General features: G+C 35.3%; 1 protein-coding gene across 2 annotated transcripts in view; it reads left to right on the top strand.

The window, feature by feature from the left end:
* The first annotated feature begins 299 nt into the window (after positions 1–299).
* The window catches only part of DNAL1 (dynein axonemal light chain 1), a 37,488-nt gene continuing 20,746 nt past the window's right edge, over positions 300–17,041 (top strand). The window contains exons 1-4 of one of the 2 annotated variants that reach the window (XM_040227540.1): positions 300–412; positions 7,578–7,616; positions 11,951–12,060; positions 14,779–14,834. In XM_040227540.1, the coding sequence (XP_040083474.1) occupies positions 410–412; positions 7,578–7,616; positions 11,951–12,060; positions 14,779–14,834 (208 nt within the window). In that variant the 5' untranslated portion in view covers positions 300–409. Of the gene's footprint in view, positions 413–5,918; positions 5,972–7,577; positions 7,617–11,950; positions 12,061–14,778; positions 14,835–17,041 lie in introns of those variants that run through there. The other variant, XM_040227541.1, reaches the window with a different exon arrangement.

Raw genomic sequence — 17,041 nt, 5'->3', positions numbered from 1 at the left:
GCTCCGAGACAACCCTGAGAGGGGTGGGGTGGGGCTGGGGAGTGGAGGGAACTGTTACAGGGAGGTTTAAAAGCTTTAAACTCTAAGCAGCTACGTCACTCCAGATTAGGCTGAAACTACTTTCACAAGAGAAAAAGATATCTCCCCCACCTCTCTAGGAGGTTAAGCTCCTGAGCTCCCTAAATCACTCTCAGCTAAGATGCACTCCCTGGGAAGCGAGCGCCGCAGAACCAGACGACCGGGGCGAACGCTCACACGGTCCCACAATGCCCCGCTCGCGCCACCGTGAGGGCGGAGAGAAAAGACGGCTGCCCGTGTAGGGAATCCTACGCGAGCTCCGAGAAGTGCGCGTGCGCACTGACCCCGGCGGACCCTAGCAACCAGAGCAGTGACAGTAGCAACCGCCGGAATGGTAAGTACCCTCTAGGCCTCGCAGCCAAAGCTGCAAGTAGATTGGAAGTGGAAAAGGGTACCTGTGGAGGGTTGCGGGTGGGGGACATCCTCGAACACCGGAAGGGAGCAAGTAGCGGATGCCTGCTCCGTGGATTCAGAGGCCTGGGGCGAAAGAGAAGCCCTGGCATTGGGTTGTCTGGGGGTGAGGGCGGCCCGGGCAGAGAAAAGGCAGGGCAAAGAGCAGAAAATTCTCGAAAAAGAGCGGATTAGAGTGGGACAAGTGATGGAAGGGAGAGTGTGACTAAGGATATCTTTTTAATATAAGCAATTTACCCTCCCACCCCCAAGCGAGATGGAGGGTGGGGTTGGTTAGGAGAGATTGTGTGTAATGCTGGTTGGGGCAATGTTTATAAACCTGTGATGTCACCATGTTCCACTCTGAACGACTCTCAGTTCAGTTGTTAGTAAACATTGTAAAACCCTCTCTGATAGAACATATTAGGATAGTGTTTCTCAAATTTAAGTATGCGTAAGTATGATTTTGGACTAAACTGGAGTGCTGATTATGAATTTTTAACATAAGTGGGGTTTTTCAGAAATGTGCATTTCAAGTGACTCTAAAATTAAAGAGCTCCTCCTGACACTTTGAGAAATATTGCTGTCTTAGGCTTGAAATCTGTCGGTGGTCTATCCAATCAAATCTCTTTATGAAGTAATGATTTTACGTAGTGATGTTCATTTCCTACTTAAAGTGAGCACTCTCTTGCTTACATACTTGGTAGATTCAACTAGTAGTTTAAGTTGTCGGTTGGTTAAAGACCCAACCAAAGCTATTTAGCAAAGTATGTGATTGTCCTGCCTAATGGAAATATTTATTGTTGTTCACTTGCTAAATCGTGTCCTACTTTTTGCAGTCCCATGGATTGCAGCAGGCCAGACTTCCCTGTCCTTCACTTTCTCCGGAGTTTGCTCAAACTCATGTCCATTGAGTCCATGATGCTATCTGTCTTATCCTCTGCCATCTCCTTTTCCTTTTATCTTCAATGTTTCCCAGCAACAGGGTCTTTTCCAATGCGAAATATTTATAAAGAATAAGTTTAATTTTCTGCTATTGAAGTGAGCAGAAATTGAACCCTGGAAATTCAAATGATGAGGAAAACATGCCTGCCCTCAGCCACCCGGTTAAATTCTACTCTTAAAAGTAGTTTCCCTTCCACATTTCTTACTATATTCCACAGGCATTTACTTGAAAAAAAAAAGGAAAATTTAAAAATTCTGGAACATAGATTTATATTCAGTTATTTCTTTATGAAGAAATAACTGGCCCTAAATAATTCTGAAAGTAGGAACCGTAAGAATTATTGAAAATCTTCAAATAGAGAATCGGAATTTGTAGTTAAGTGAAGCTCGCTGAAGCTGCAAGGTTGTAGTTTTGGGGCCCTCTAGAAATACTGCCCCACATAGTTTTTTATTTAAGAAAATTAGCTTCTAGTGTCTTAAAAATGATCATATTTTACACCAAAATGAGGATTTTTGGCTTCTCTGAAAAATCCAAAATACCATGTTTTACTATCAGACACATCTTTTTTCATATTTTTGTATTACTGAAATATGATGGTGTGATATAATTGGCAGCATATTTTCTTTCCTGATGGTATATAAAGTAAGGGTGTTACTTTCAATTAACAAGAGTTTTCATATTTGTAGAAATGTGATATTAGGGTAACCCTGGTCCCAAGTCCCACCTGCCAGTGGTTTTCTAGAACCAAATAGTGGTTATCCTCTTTGCATAGCCAGCTTTACCCATTAATGATGTCCACTGGTTATTTAGACATTTCAGGTTTTAACTCCTGCTACCTGTAGGGGAACTAGTCATTTTATAGACCAATTTATGGATAACTTGATTGCTTCCAACTTGAAAGTGTTCCTATAAGTGTCTTTTTTAGGATCCATCCATGGATTTCTCTATGGGCTTCCCTGGTGGCTCAGAGGTTAAAGCATCTGCCTGCAATGCGGGAGACCTAGGTTCGACCCCTAGGTCGAGAAGATTCCCTGGAGAAGGAAATGGCAACCCACTCCAGTATTCTTGCCTGGAGAATCCCATAGACGGAGGAGCCTGGTGGACTACAGTCCATGGGGTTGCAAAGAGTCGGACACAACTGAGCAACTTCACTTTCACTTTTCCTTAGTGACTCAGTGGTACAGAATCCGCTGGCCAAAGCAGGAGACGTGGGTTTGATCCTTGGGTTGGGAAGATCCCCTGGAGAAGGAAATGGCAATCCACTCCAGTATTCTTGCCTGGGAAATCCTGGCAGGCTACAGTCCATGAGGTTGTAAAGAGTCAGACATGACTTAATGACTAAAGCAACAACAAGGATTTCCCAGGAAAATATACCCAGGAGTGAGATTGTGGGATCATAGGGTCTCTGCATACTTAATTTCCCTAGGCATTGTCAGATTGGGTTCCAGAACAGCTATACTATTTCTTACTTCCTTCAGTGATGCATGAAAGTTTCTATTTCTCTACATTCTCAACAGTTTTCTGACTTTTGCCTATATGAGGATGTATTTTAGTATCCCATTGTTTTACTGCATTTCTCTGATTTTTAGTGAGTTCAAATATCTCATTGTTAGTCATCATCTGGATTTCAGTTTCTGTAAATTTTCTGTATATATATTTTTCCAACTTTTCCCTTTTTTTAATTTGTTTTTTAAATTTCCGGAATTCCTTGTATATTCTAGATATTAGTCTTTTGTTGGTTTTATTTTGAAAATATCTCTCAATTTTTCTAACTTGTCAACAGTGTCCTGCATTTGCTGTATTCTAGTATTTATTAGTTTATTCTATTGCATTTTCTACACAGATGATCATCTACACAGAGTTTTATTTTTTAGTGTAATATTGATAAAGATCTTTTGTACCATGTTAAACAGTAGCAATGAGAGGAGATAGGCATCCTTGATGTGTCTGGGATCTTAAAGAGAATACTTTTTTCTTTTCTATTGAAGTATAGTTGATTTACAATGTTGTGTTGTTTTCTGGTATATAGCAAAGTGATTCAGTTACACATGTTTATATATATATATATTCTTTTTCATATTCTTTTCCATTATAGTTTATTTCAAGACATTGAATATAGTACCCTGTCGTAAACAGGGACCTTGGTGTCTATCTATTTTATACATAGTATGTATATGTTGCTCCTAAATTCCTAATTTATCTCTCTTCCATTTTTTCCCTTTGGTAACCATAAGTTTGTTTTCTATGTTGTGAGTCTACCTTTGTTTTGTAAATAAGTTAGTTTGTAAATTTTTTTTAGGTTCCACATATAAGCGATATCATATGATATTTGTCTTTCTCTGTCTGGCTTACTTCACTCAGTATGATAATCTCTAGGTCCATCCATATTGCTGCAGATGGCATTATTTCATTCTTTTATGGCTGAGTAGTATTCCATTGTACATATGTATATACCACATATTCTTTATCCATTCATCTGTTAATTGCCATTTAGCCATGTCTTGGCTATTGTAAAATAGTGCTTCAGTGAACACTGGAATGCATATATCTTTTCAGACTATGGTTTTCTCCAGATATATGCCCAGGAGTAGGGCTGCTGGATCATATAGTAGTTCACTTTCTAGCTTTTTAAAGGAACTTCCATTCCATTTTCTGCACCAATTTACAGTCCCACCAAAAGAGCAGGAGTGTTCTCTTTTCTCCACACCCTTGCCAACATTTATTATTTGTGGACTTAAATTTTTTTTTTTGCTGAAGTATAGTTGATGGTTTTGAAATTATGGTGCTGGAGAAGACTCTTAAGAGTCCCTTGTACTTCGAGGACATCAAATCAGTCAATCCTAAAGGAAATCAACCCTGAATATTCATTGGAAGGACTGTTGCTGAAGCTCCAATACTCTGGCCACCTGATATGAAGAGCCAGCTCATTGGAAAAGACCCTGATGCTGGGAAAGATTGAAGGCAAAACAAGCTCCAGGAGATAGTGGATGACAGAGGAGCCAAGCATGCTGCAGTCTGGGTCACAAAGAGTCAGACACAACTTAGCAACTGAGTAACAATGTCAACAACAACAACATAGCTGATTTACAGTGTTGTGTTAGTTTCAGGTGACAGCAAAGTGAATCAGTATAGCCTTTTCAATGATGGCTATTCTGACCCATGTGAGGTGATAGCTCTTTGTAGTTTTGCTTTGCATTTCTCTAATAATTAGTGATGTTGAAAATCCTTCATGTGTAGTCTTCTTTGGAGAAATGTCTGTTTAGGTTTTCTGCTCATTTTTTCAGTGGGTTGGTTGGTTGTTTTTTACCATACCATGCAGCATGTGGGATCCTGTTTCCCAACTAGGAATTGAACCTATGCCCCCTGTGGTGGAAGCATGGAGTTTTAACCGCTGGACCACCAGGGAAGTCCTTGAATTTTTGTTGTTGTTATTGTTACTGACTTATATGAGCTGTTTGTATATTTTGGAAATTAAGCCCTTCATCAATCACATCATTTACAAATAATTTCTTCCAACCCACAGGTTGTTTTGTTTATGGTGGTTTTGCTGTGCAAAACTTTTGAGTTTCATTAGGTCCCATTTGTTTATTTTTGTTTTTATTTCTTTTACCTTTTGTGCCTATGTTGTCTTCTAGGAGTTTGAGGATACTTTGTTACCTTCCCAATTGGGCTTACCTTGACCACCTTATTTAAAATAAATATCCACCATACACATATACACACATCCTGATACTCTTTACCGAGCTTGCTTTTTCTTTTTCCTTAGTAATTATCACCTTCTAATATTCTATATGACTTATCTATTTATTTATTATATCAGTTACCATCGGTCTCCTAGCAGTAGATGTAGATTCCCGTAAGGCAGGAATCTTTGTTCTGTTCATTGATATATCTGAAGCAAGTGGAAGAATGTTTGGTATATAGGAGGTAATCAGTGAATATTTGCTCAAATGAATGAATTTATTATTCAAGCTGGTATTGGTTAGAGCTTTTTGATATATGCATGCATGCATGCTAAGTTGCTTCAGTCATGTCCGACTCTCCACGACCTATGGACTGTAGCCTGCTAGGCTCCTCTGTCCATGGGATTCTCCAGGCAAAAATACTGGAGTGGGTTGCCATTTCCTTCTCCATTTTGATATATAGCTTTTATCAAATAAGGAATTTTGCTTTAACCCTTAGTTAAAAGCTTTTAATATCAGAGGTAGAACTTTATCAAATGCTCTTTCTGCACTTACTGAAGTAAATGTAATTTCCCCCTTTTAATCCATTAATAAATGGTTTACATTTGTAATAGATTTTTCTGTTGTTAAACAATCTATATGCCCCTCGCATAAGCCATTTTTGATCATGATCATTATACACCATTGGCTTTGGAAATCTAATATTGTGCATCTAAGATTTTTCAAATCTGTTTTGAGAAGTAAAGAGGGCCCCTTATCTAGTTATAGCATCAAGATTATTCTAGTCTCATAAAATAAGTTGGCAGCTTTCCTTCTTTTTTTTTCCTGGTTTCTGAAACAACTTGCATAACAAGGAATATCTGCTCCTTGAAATGTTGGTAGAACTTATTTGCAGTTTATCTAGATTTGGGGCTTTAGGGGAGGAGGGTGTGGATAAATCTCTTTGATTATCTTTTTAATTTTCAAATAGTTATTGGTCTATTCATATTTTCTGATTCTTCTTGTGAGTTTTGGCATTTTTGTTTTTTTCTAGAAATGTATACTTTAGGTTTTCAAAATTATAATATTTTATTTTAAAAATCTCTGTGGTATCTGTGTCATCTCTCCTTATTTATTCTGTATTTTTAATTTGTATATCTCTCTGTTTTGCTCAGTTAGGCTTGCCAGAAACTTAAGAACTAGCGTTTAGTTTTGTTGGTCTTTTTTCTTTTCAGTCTGTTTTTCATTGATTTCTTCCTTTCTGTTTCCTTCTGCCTTCATGATGTACTTTTCCAAATATTTTGAATGCTTTAATTTATTTTTTTTCTATCTCTTTCTTTCTCTTATTTTTTAAAATTTATTTTATTCAAATATAGTTGATTTGCAATGTTGTATTTACTCCTGCTAAACAGCAAAGTGATTCAGTTATATATATATATATTCCTTTTCATATTATTTTCCATTATGGTTTATCACAGAATATTGAATATAGTTCCCTGTTCTCTTATTTTTAACTTAATGTATTTTAAGCATAAGTTTCCTTTTAAGGGTTATATTCCTCCAATTTTTACATTCTTTGTCTTTAATTTTATTATTTTACTTAAATTAAGAGTTTATTTTTAACTTGTGTTATTTATTAGTGCATCTTTACTTCAGAGACATAATTCCTTTTATTATTGTTTAGGGTTCTCTCTTTTATAAAATAATCTCCAGCAAAGATTCAAAGGATGTTCTTCCTTTTCTTAGCTTTAAAGTTTTTAATATCATATTAAATTGAATCTAAGATACTATTGATTATAAGGTGCAACATTATTTTATCTTCTTCTAAGAAAGAAAAAGTAATGATTCATGTTGTTGTACACCAGGAACCAACACAACCTTGTAAAGTAATTATCTTCCAATTAAAAAATTAAAAATAAGAAAAATAAGAAGTTGGAATTAAACTGTGACATAATTTCCTATCACTTAGAAATTTTATTTTGTATTTATTGATAGAGTTATTTTAAACGTATTTAGGCATATAGATTTTTATCATGTGTTTTCCTTTGATAAACATAAAAATGAATATATATGGTATGTATATTAAATAAGATGGTTAATATTTTTCTGAATCTTCATCAGTGCTACCTGGCTATAGCAATTATAAATTTTTCCTGGTTGTAAGATGTATCCAGACTTCAAAGATATTAAAATGTAAAGGAAGATATAAGTCTTAGAATAATGAAATAAGATATATTTCAATATCAGTGTTGACAGCTCTGTTTTTTGTAAACCATGTGAGAGTAAAGGATAATACATGATACATCATGATTTCCTTAATTTCTCTGGGAGGTATTTAAGTATTTCTTATTTTAGGAAATTAAAACATTCTCTTTTCATATAAAGTCTCAAAAAAAGAAATCTTTTTAATGGTAGATGCCAGGGCTAATGATTGTTGCATGAAAATTGAACCAACAAATCACACCAATAAAAATAACCTTGTTTTTTCTTCTGTTTTTAAGGCGAAAGCAACAACAATCAAAGAAGCCCTAGCCAGATGGGTGAGTTTATGAGTTCTTACTTCCAGAAACCATATTAGGATAAGTTTTGGACAGTTATTTAAATCTGACCATTCAATACAAGGGATCTTTTGGTATTGAAAGTGTTTAGTTATCTTGATGGTGTTAGTGGATACATGAGCCTACACAGGTGATAAAATTATATAGACCTTAATATACACATGCAGACATATGCACACTCACATGTACAAATGAGTATAAGTAAAACTGGAAAAATCTGATTAAAGTTAGTGGATTGTATCAATATCAATATCTTGGTTGTGATACTATAATTTTGAAAAATGTTACCATTAGGGGAAACTGAGCAAAGTGTATAAAGGCTCTCTCTGTATTATTTCTTATAACTGCACATGACTCTTCAAATATCTAAATAAAAATTTCAGTTAAAAAGTCTGACCATTGGAAACTTTAAATCTGGAAAGGCTAATTTGTCTGTTACGGTGATAGCTGGAATCTCCATGTTCTTTTCAACTTTATCATTATTAAACCACATATCATTTTTAGGTGATAGAGTGATATGTGCTATGGATGATCTAGGTTTTAGATAAATGATGGTTTTAATCTCTTGGAGGTTAGGCAGAGACAGTCAATGTGAACAAATGAAAATCATGCATAGACAAATGAAAAAACCTCGAATAAAAATTCTAAAATGATACTCAACATGACTGATCGTCAGAGAAATGCAAATCAAAACCCCAAAGAGATATCACCTTACATCTGTTAAAATGGCTGTCATCAAAAATATGAGAGAAAAGTGTTGGTGAGGAAATGGAGAAAAGGGAACCCTTTTGCACTTTGGTGGGAACGTAAGTTGGTATAGTGTTATGGTGGAGAGATTAATATAAACACTGTGGAGATTCCTCAAAAATTAAAAGTAGAACTACCATAAGATCCAGGAGTCCCACTTCTGGATGTATATCTGAAGAAAGTGAAATCACTGTCTCAAAGAGTGATTATCCCCAGGTTCATTGCAGCATTATTCAGAATACCCAAGACATGAAAACAACCTAAATGGCTATCAGTGGATGAATGGACAAAGAAAATGTGTATTTGTATACAATGGAGTATTACTCAGCCATAAAAAGAAGAAAGTCCTGCCATTCGTGACAACACGGAAGGACCTTGAGTGCATTATGCTGAATGATGTAGTCAGATAGGTAAAGACAATTCGAGGTTTTTTCATTTGTGATCTCACTTATATGTGAAATCTAAAAAAGCCAACTCATAGAAACAGATTATAATGGTGGTTACCAAAGATGAGGAATGGAGGAAATGGGGAAAAGTTGGTCAAAGGGTAGAAGCTTCCAGTTATAAGATCAATAAGTTCTGGGAATCTGTATATAGCATAGTTAATAATACTGTATTATATACTCCAAAGTTGCTAAGAGAGTAATCCTAAATGTTCTCAACACACCGAAATTTATTGTATGAGGTGCTGGATGTGTTAACCTTATTCTGGTAATCATCTTGTAATATGTACATATATCAAAGTATCACATTGCATACCTTAAACATAAATAATGTTATATGTCAATTATATCTCAATAAATCTATAAAAAGTAGTGATAATTTTGTATTGTATAGAAATATTGAATCACTTTGTTGTACACCAGAAACTAACATAGCACTGTAAGTCAATTATGTTTCAACAAACAGACAAATTCGTAGAAGAAGACACTAGATTTGCGGTAACCAGAGGCAAGTGGTAGGGGTAGGGGAAATTGGATGAAGATAGTCAATAGATACAAGCTTCCAGTTACAAGATAAGTATGTACTAGAGATGCAGTGTACAAAATGATTAAATAATTAACATCGGTCCCATCGCGTCATGGCAAATAGATGTGGGAAAGTGGAAACAGTGACAGATTTTATTTTCTTGGGCTCCAAAATCACTTCAGATGATGATTGTAACCTTGAAATTAAAAGACGCTTGCTCCTTAGAAGAAAAGTTATGACAAACCCAGACAGAGTATTAAAAAGTGGAGACATCTTTTTGCCAACAAAGGTCCATATAGTCAAATCTATGGTTTTTACAGTAGTCATGTATGGATGTGAGAGTTGGACCATAAAGAAGGCTGAATACCAAAGAATTGATGCTTTTGAATTGTGGTGCTGAAGAAGATGCTTGAGAATCCCTTGGACCGCAAGGAGATCAAACCAGTCAGTCCTACAGGAAATCAACCTTCCTATTCATTGGAAGGACTGATGCTGAAGCTGAAGCTCCAATACTTTGGCCACCTGATGTGAAGAGCTGACTCACTGGAAAAGACCCTGATGCTGGGAAAGACTGAGGGCAAGAGGAGAAGAGGGCGACACAGGATGAGATCGTTGGATGGCATCACTGACTCAATGGACATGAATTTGAGCAAACTCCAGGAGATGGTGAAGGACAGGGAAGCCTGGAAAGCTGTAGTCCATGGGGTGGCAAAGAGTTGGACAGAACTTAGCAACTGAAGAACAACAACACAGCTGTATGTTATATACGAAAGTTAAGAGAATAAGTCCCAAGAGTTTTCATCACAAGGAAAAAAATTTTATTTCTTTTATTTTGTATCTGCTTGAGATGATGGATGTTCACTAAACTTACTGTGGTCATCATTTCATGATTATGTAAGTCAAATCAGTATGTTGTATGTCTTAAATTCATTCAGTGCTGTTTATCAGTTATATCTGAAAAAATACACAAGATACATTTTTTAAAAGCACATAGTAATGTTAGGAAATGGCATTGTAAAAAATGTGCATTAAATTTAAACAAATATTTTGAATATAAAATTCTATAAAGTTTGAATGGTTGTATTTCAGCATTATGGATAGAATTTCCAGAGAGTATAGAGATGGCTCCTCAATTTCTATCCCCAATGATAGCTTATTTGACTGTATTATCAGTTTTTTGTATAATAATGTATCTTTGCTTTTGTAGCTGGGCTTTAAATAAAAAGTCTTTCAAGAAACTTGGTGTCTATGGAAAACAAAGTGGCTAGGATAATGAAATATTTGAATTCTTGTTTTTAGTGCTTATAAGTTTCTTTATACCCTAATTGCAATTTAAAAATTCCTTTTCTGTTTAGCTAGTGAAAAATCTGTTTTGTTTCATTAAAAAAGTATAGAGTAGGCTTAGTATTCAATACAGTTTCCTTGAAGCAGATTTTAGGATAACATAATAATATTTATATTAACAAGTGGTTAATAACACTTGGTTTATAATAACAAGTGGTTGGCTATTTGGTTTGGTTTGTACATTTTATTTCTAGATTATATTATGGCCATAAGTCTTTAAGATTGTTTGAAGATATCATGCTCATTCTTACTTTCATTAACACAACATTTATTAAAGATGTCAGTCTCCCATCTCCTAACCTATGGCACACAAAAAAATACCTAGTGGATGTGTATTAGATGTCTTTCAACTGATTATATATTTCCTATTATTGATGTGTTATGATTTGATTTTTTTAAAAAAACCTTTTTTGTGTCTTATATCACACTAGTTATAGAAAACATGAGTTTGAGCACGCTCCGGGAGATAGTGAAGAACAGGGAAGCCTGGAGTGCTGCAGTCCATGGGGTCACAAAGGGTTAGACACAACTTAGCGACTAAACAACAACAATAGAAAACATAGGAAAGCCAAAAAAATGGTCCCTGAGCTGCAGTATCTTCTTGTTTTGTTGGAGAGATAGAACTAAGTACTGAGGTACTTAGGAAACATTATTAGGCAGCATATCCTGGTAATTAAAATTTAAATTGTATTAGGTACTGAAATTAAACTATAACATAGAATATAGTAGTAAATTATTGTAGAACAAATAAATTTGACCTTAGCTTTGTCATAAAGAGAATATCTTCCCAAATTCTTGGTATTTGGTAGTTGTAACTCAGACTAAATTGTATATAGGAATGGAAAGATGAGATGACAAAAACAGCTCATCTTATAGATCTAAATCTGATACTTAAGTTTGTTTAGGGACAAGGAATCCTTCCCAGGAAAATGTCTTTTTTGTTGTGTTTTATTTTTGTTTATTAATTGGTAGACTCTTAAAAGATTTTAAAAACTACAGAAATGAAAGTTATTTTCTTTCCTCTTTTCCGCTTGGCTGAGACCTGACAGGGAATTATCTGAATCAGCCATGTATAAGCTAGTTATCAGGTTCAGTAAGTAAGTGTTGTCAATAAGTGTCCTGTCAACAATGTACAGAATTACTGAATTTTAATAGCTATTTTGAAATAAATATTGAAAAGCCTTGAGAAAATCTGGCCTTTTTAGTTCCACATTATAATCTGGGATTATTTTCTTCCACATTAACTTTTATTATAGGAAGAGAAAACCAGCCAGAAGCCATCTGAAGCCAGAGAGATAAAGCTGTATGCCCAGATTCCCCCTATAGAGAAGATGGATGCATCCTTGTCCACGCTTTCTAATTGCGAGTAAGTGCTTCTCTTTTTTCATCCTTTCTAGTATTGGTGTTAAGTTTCCCTTCCTTTTCTAAATACACAGACTAAAAATATTTATTTATTTTCTTGGTTTTCGTTTCCCTTCTTCCCTCCCTTCCTTCTTCCTGTGATTCTCCCTTTGGCAAGGCCAAATATAAAAGATTATTGGTTTATAGGGTCGTTAATAGAGTAATACTAAACTATCCTGTATCACATTTTTTTCGGGATGGTTTTTTGTTTTGATTGTGCCGGGTCTTTGCTGCAGGTCACGGGCTCTTGGCTGCAGCACAGAGGCTTCTCTAGTTTTGGTGCACGGGCTTAGTTGCCCCGTGGTTCTTAGTTCCCCGACCAGGGATCGCACCCATGTCCCCTGCATTAGAAGGTGAATTCTTTACACAAATTTCCTTGTCTCTTAGGAGAAGCTAAATAACACAATAAAACTATTTCTCTGTCATAAATCTAGTAGTTTCTCTTGTAAAATTATCCATCAAAGTCAATACTATACTTACTCAGAAGCAGAGAAGTAACTGCTTTTGAAAAATTTCTCAAATTATGAAAATACATTGTAAAACATCTAGAAAATATTAAAAACACAAAGAAAAGGAAATATCAACCAAAATTGTACCAGTTTTTAAGTACCAGGCTTAGCATTTTTAAAAATTTTATTTTATTACTATTATTATTGGTTGCTCCACACAGCATGTAAGATCTTAGTTCCCTCACCAGGGATTGAACCCATGCAATGGAAGCATGAAGTCTTAACTACTGGACCACTAGGGAAGTCCTAGCATTCTCATGTAGAGCCTTCTAATTTTTTTTTTCTCATTGGCACTAAGTTACACTTACTTGTAATCCTGTTTTCCCAAGACTTTAAGTATCAGATCTATGTTTATTATTTTAACTGATTTCCTGAATATTCTGCATACTTTTTAGCAGGGTTCTGTGACTAATTTGAGGCAATTATACCATGACACCTGTGTTATGTGTTATAACCATGACACCATGGTTATGCTCTTAAGCTGCAATGTCTTATCGGGGCTATAGAATGTTATAGAATCACTTGTTATGGAATATTGGAAAATCCTATATTTTCCTAAGTGTGGTTCCCTGGCTACCTACATAAGAACTTCCTTGTGCAGCAGATAAGCCCCACTTCAAATTTATAGAAAAAGAATCTACTGATGAAACTAGGTATCTGTATTTACCAGTAAGCAATCTGAATGACTCTTAAGCAAGTATTTGTGAATGCATGCATTAGACTAATGTCTATCTTTGGAATTAAAGGGAAAAGCAAACATAATTTAGTTATTGTATGCAGCTTGTCCTTTGTGATGAGAACACAGTGTATTACATAAAAATCCACCTTAAATGTGTTTTTGGCTTCAAAATCATGATTTCAAAGAGCATTATTTCAAAGTGGTCAAGTATCTTTTTATCAAACCTTGAGACGGTTCTATACCTCATACCAAAGTACCCTAGAAACTGCTTAAGAGTCATCCTGTTCATATTTTTGCTGACAATCTTTGGGCAGGTTGCCTATACAACAACTACAGAATTATTCCCCAGCTGTATTCCCGCTTTTCCACTCCATTTTTCACTTTCATTGGTAATTCTTGGGAGTGGGGAATGACTAGAAAATACACACATATGACCAGTAATTTACAGTGTACAGTAATTGCTTTTACTGTTTTAAGCAAAAAAAAAAAAGAATAATTCCTCTTTAAATCAGAAGGATAAGATCACATGTTCTAGGGTCAGTTGTGGGGGGTTTTAAATTTGGATTTGCTACTTTCTGGCTGTGTAATAGTAGGCAAATTACTTAACATCTTTGTGTCTCAATTTCCTCATTTATAAAATATGACTAATATGTAGCTCATAGGATCATTCTAATGGTTAAAATAGTTAATACATGTAAAGTATTTAGAAGAATACTAGGCACATATGAAGCATTCAATAAAATTAGATTTTATTATATTCTTTGCATGAAGTTTACTAAGATATTAAACATTTTTGTCAAGAGAAGATTAATAGTGTATAATTATGCTCCCTTTAAAATTTTGTTTTTATACGATTAAAATATATATAGGGAAAAATATAGAAAATATATATATAAACTGGTGAAAGTATTTATCTCTGGGGGAATGTCTAGGGTGGTTAGGATTACATAGACTTTTTTGTTTGTTTGTTTGTTTGTTTTTTACATTGACTTTTTATAATATACATATCATGGACATTTTCCAAAGTTGGTATGTATGGCCCAATCTTGTTTGTTTTAGTGGCAACATAGTATTTTGTTATCTATATTCCTCAGCTGATGGGTGTTTATAAATTTTTTTCCCATTTTTTTGCTATTATAATAATACAGTAAATAGTTCATTCATATGTATTTGGCATTAGTATTTCCATAGGATATGTTCCTATAAATGAATTACTGGGTCAAAGAAAATATGCATTTAAAAAATTTAATAGAAAACACCAAATTGTCCACAAAAAAGTTTTTTTAATTTTATAGAGTGAATGTTTATTAACTTTTGTAATCAGGGAAACAGTATGACGATTTCAAAATGAAAGAATACGTGCCATGTCTGAGAGGGGAAAAAAGGATTCAGTGTGAAAAGGAAATGTCTGAGAGAACTTGAGGAATAATTTCTATTATACTATTAACTTTTTTTCTTATTAATTGAAGTATTCTTTTTTTTTTTTCTCCTTTAGGAAGCTTTCACTGTCTACAAACTGTATTGAAAAAATTGCAAACCTGAATGGCTTAAGTAAGTGATCCACAGTAACAGATGGTTCTAGAATTTTTTTAGTTATTTGGAATAAACATTCCAGAGACACTGCATAATCCTAGAAGCTGGCACCAGTTTCAACCACAGTAATTGTCAGATGATAGAAAGAATATATAAACTATGTGTCTTGTTGGACTATCCAAAGAAAATTAGAGATAACATGAAACCTGAATAGTTTAAGGACATTTTAAAGCTTGTAGAGTTAGAATTGAAATATCTGAACTAGAAAATCAAGGTTTTTTTTAATCTGTTTTTGTCCAGATTTCTCTTGTATTTCATACTTGTTGTATCTAAAATTTTGTTTGTTTTTCCTATGCGCCTTATCTTTTTTAATGGCATTAACTCCTTCCCAGTTGTCAAGGTTCCTTATGCAAGTTGCCTCTGGGCTGCAAACATTTCGTGGCTTAAAGCTTCAGAAATTTATTCCCTTACAATTCTAGAGGCCAGAAGTCTGAAATCAGTTTCACTGGGCCAATATCAGTGTTTTAAGAGGGCCGTGGTTTCTCTGGAGGCTTTAAGGGAGACTCTTTTCCTTGCCTGTTCTGGGTTCTAATGACTGCCGCATTCCTTGGCTTGTGACTGTGTCACTCCAGTCTCTGCCTCTGTGATCATATTTCCTCCTACTGTTTTGTCTCTGTCATATCTTTTTCTGTCACCCTCTTATAAGGACATACATGATTGCATTTAGGAAGCACTTGGATAATCAAGGATATTTTCCCCATCTTAAGATTCCTAACTTACTCTTAGCTGCAAAATATTTTTTCCCATATATGGTAACATTCACATCCAGGGATTAAGATGTAGGTATCTTTTGGTGAGCCATCATTTATCTTATAATATTTCCCCTTTATTTCCCTCAAGCCCTACGTCCAGGTTTATCACTGAGTCCTGTTAAATTTATTCTTTGAAAGAGCTCTCAAATAATTTCTTGCGTTTCCATTTCCAGGAGCTACAGCTTTTATTTAGACCCTCATCATTTCCCCCTTAGGTCATCTTTTTCAAACGTTTTTTACCACTTCCCACAATATGAAATACAGTTGAATTAATAACTCGGTACATATGTTCATAGGGCTTCCCAGGTGGCTCAGTGATAAAGAATCCATCAGCCAATGCAGGAGAAGTGACTTTAATCCCTGGGTTGAGAAGATCCACTGAAGGAGAGAATGGCAACCCCCTCCAGTATTGGCTGGAACGTCCCGTGGACAGAGGAGCCTGGCAGGCTACAGTCCATGGAATAGCAAAGAGTCAGACACAACTTAGTGACTGTGCGCGCACACACATGAGTATACACATCAAATATACACATACTCGTATGAACTGGATTGAAATTTGTAAAAAAAAAAAAAAAGAAAAAAGAAAATTTGTAAAACCGTATTTACCCTTATAGCATAGATTCCATTATTAAAAAAATTTTAGTGTGATTTCATGGTTCTTTAAATGTTTGTCACAATCCACAAAGGTTTTTTTTGTTTGTTTCATTGGCGTATAGTTGATTCACAATGTTACGTGACTCTCAGGTACACAGCCAAGTGATTCAATTATACATGTGCACATATTCATTCTTTTTTAGATTCTTTTCTCATGTAGGTTATCACAGGATATTGAGTAGATTTTCCTGTTATTCATATATAGTAGGTCCTGGCAACCCACTCCAGTGTTCTTGCCTGGAGAATCCTAGGGACGAGGGAACCTGGTGGGCTGCCGTCTATAGGGTCGCAGAGTCGGACACGACTGAAGTGACTTAGCAGCAGCAGCAGCAGGTCCTTGCTGACAACCCATTAAGTTGATTTCACACGATCCACAATTTGAAAAAACACTGCCTTACAACTTATGTGATAGCCACCCAATTGATCTCCTTATCTCCTATCTTTCTGCTCTTCAGTTGACCTTCAGCACTGACACCAGTTTTCTTTGTGAAAATATTGTTCTATTTATCATTCCTCCAGGCCAGAGACCTTGAATGACTCCCCTTTGCCTAGTAAAGACCAAATGCCTTAAGGTTGCATTCAGAGTCATTTAAAAGCTTGTAACAAACATCCTCTTTATACCCAAATATGTCATTCTTTTTTATGACTTTGTACACTTGTTAATGAGGAACTAAGAAGCCTCTTGATGAAAGTGAAAGAGGAGAGTGAAAAATTGGCTTAAAGCTCAACATTCAGAAAACGAAGATCATGGCATCTGGT

Source organism: Oryx dammah, unplaced genomic scaffold (genome assembly GCF_014754425.2).
Source record: "Oryx dammah isolate SB20612 unplaced genomic scaffold, SCBI_Odam_1.1 HiC_scaffold_26, whole genome shotgun sequence".
Taxonomy (NCBI): domain Eukaryota; kingdom Metazoa; phylum Chordata; class Mammalia; order Artiodactyla; family Bovidae; genus Oryx; species Oryx dammah.
This window is presented reverse-complemented; position numbering and strand designations above follow the sequence as displayed.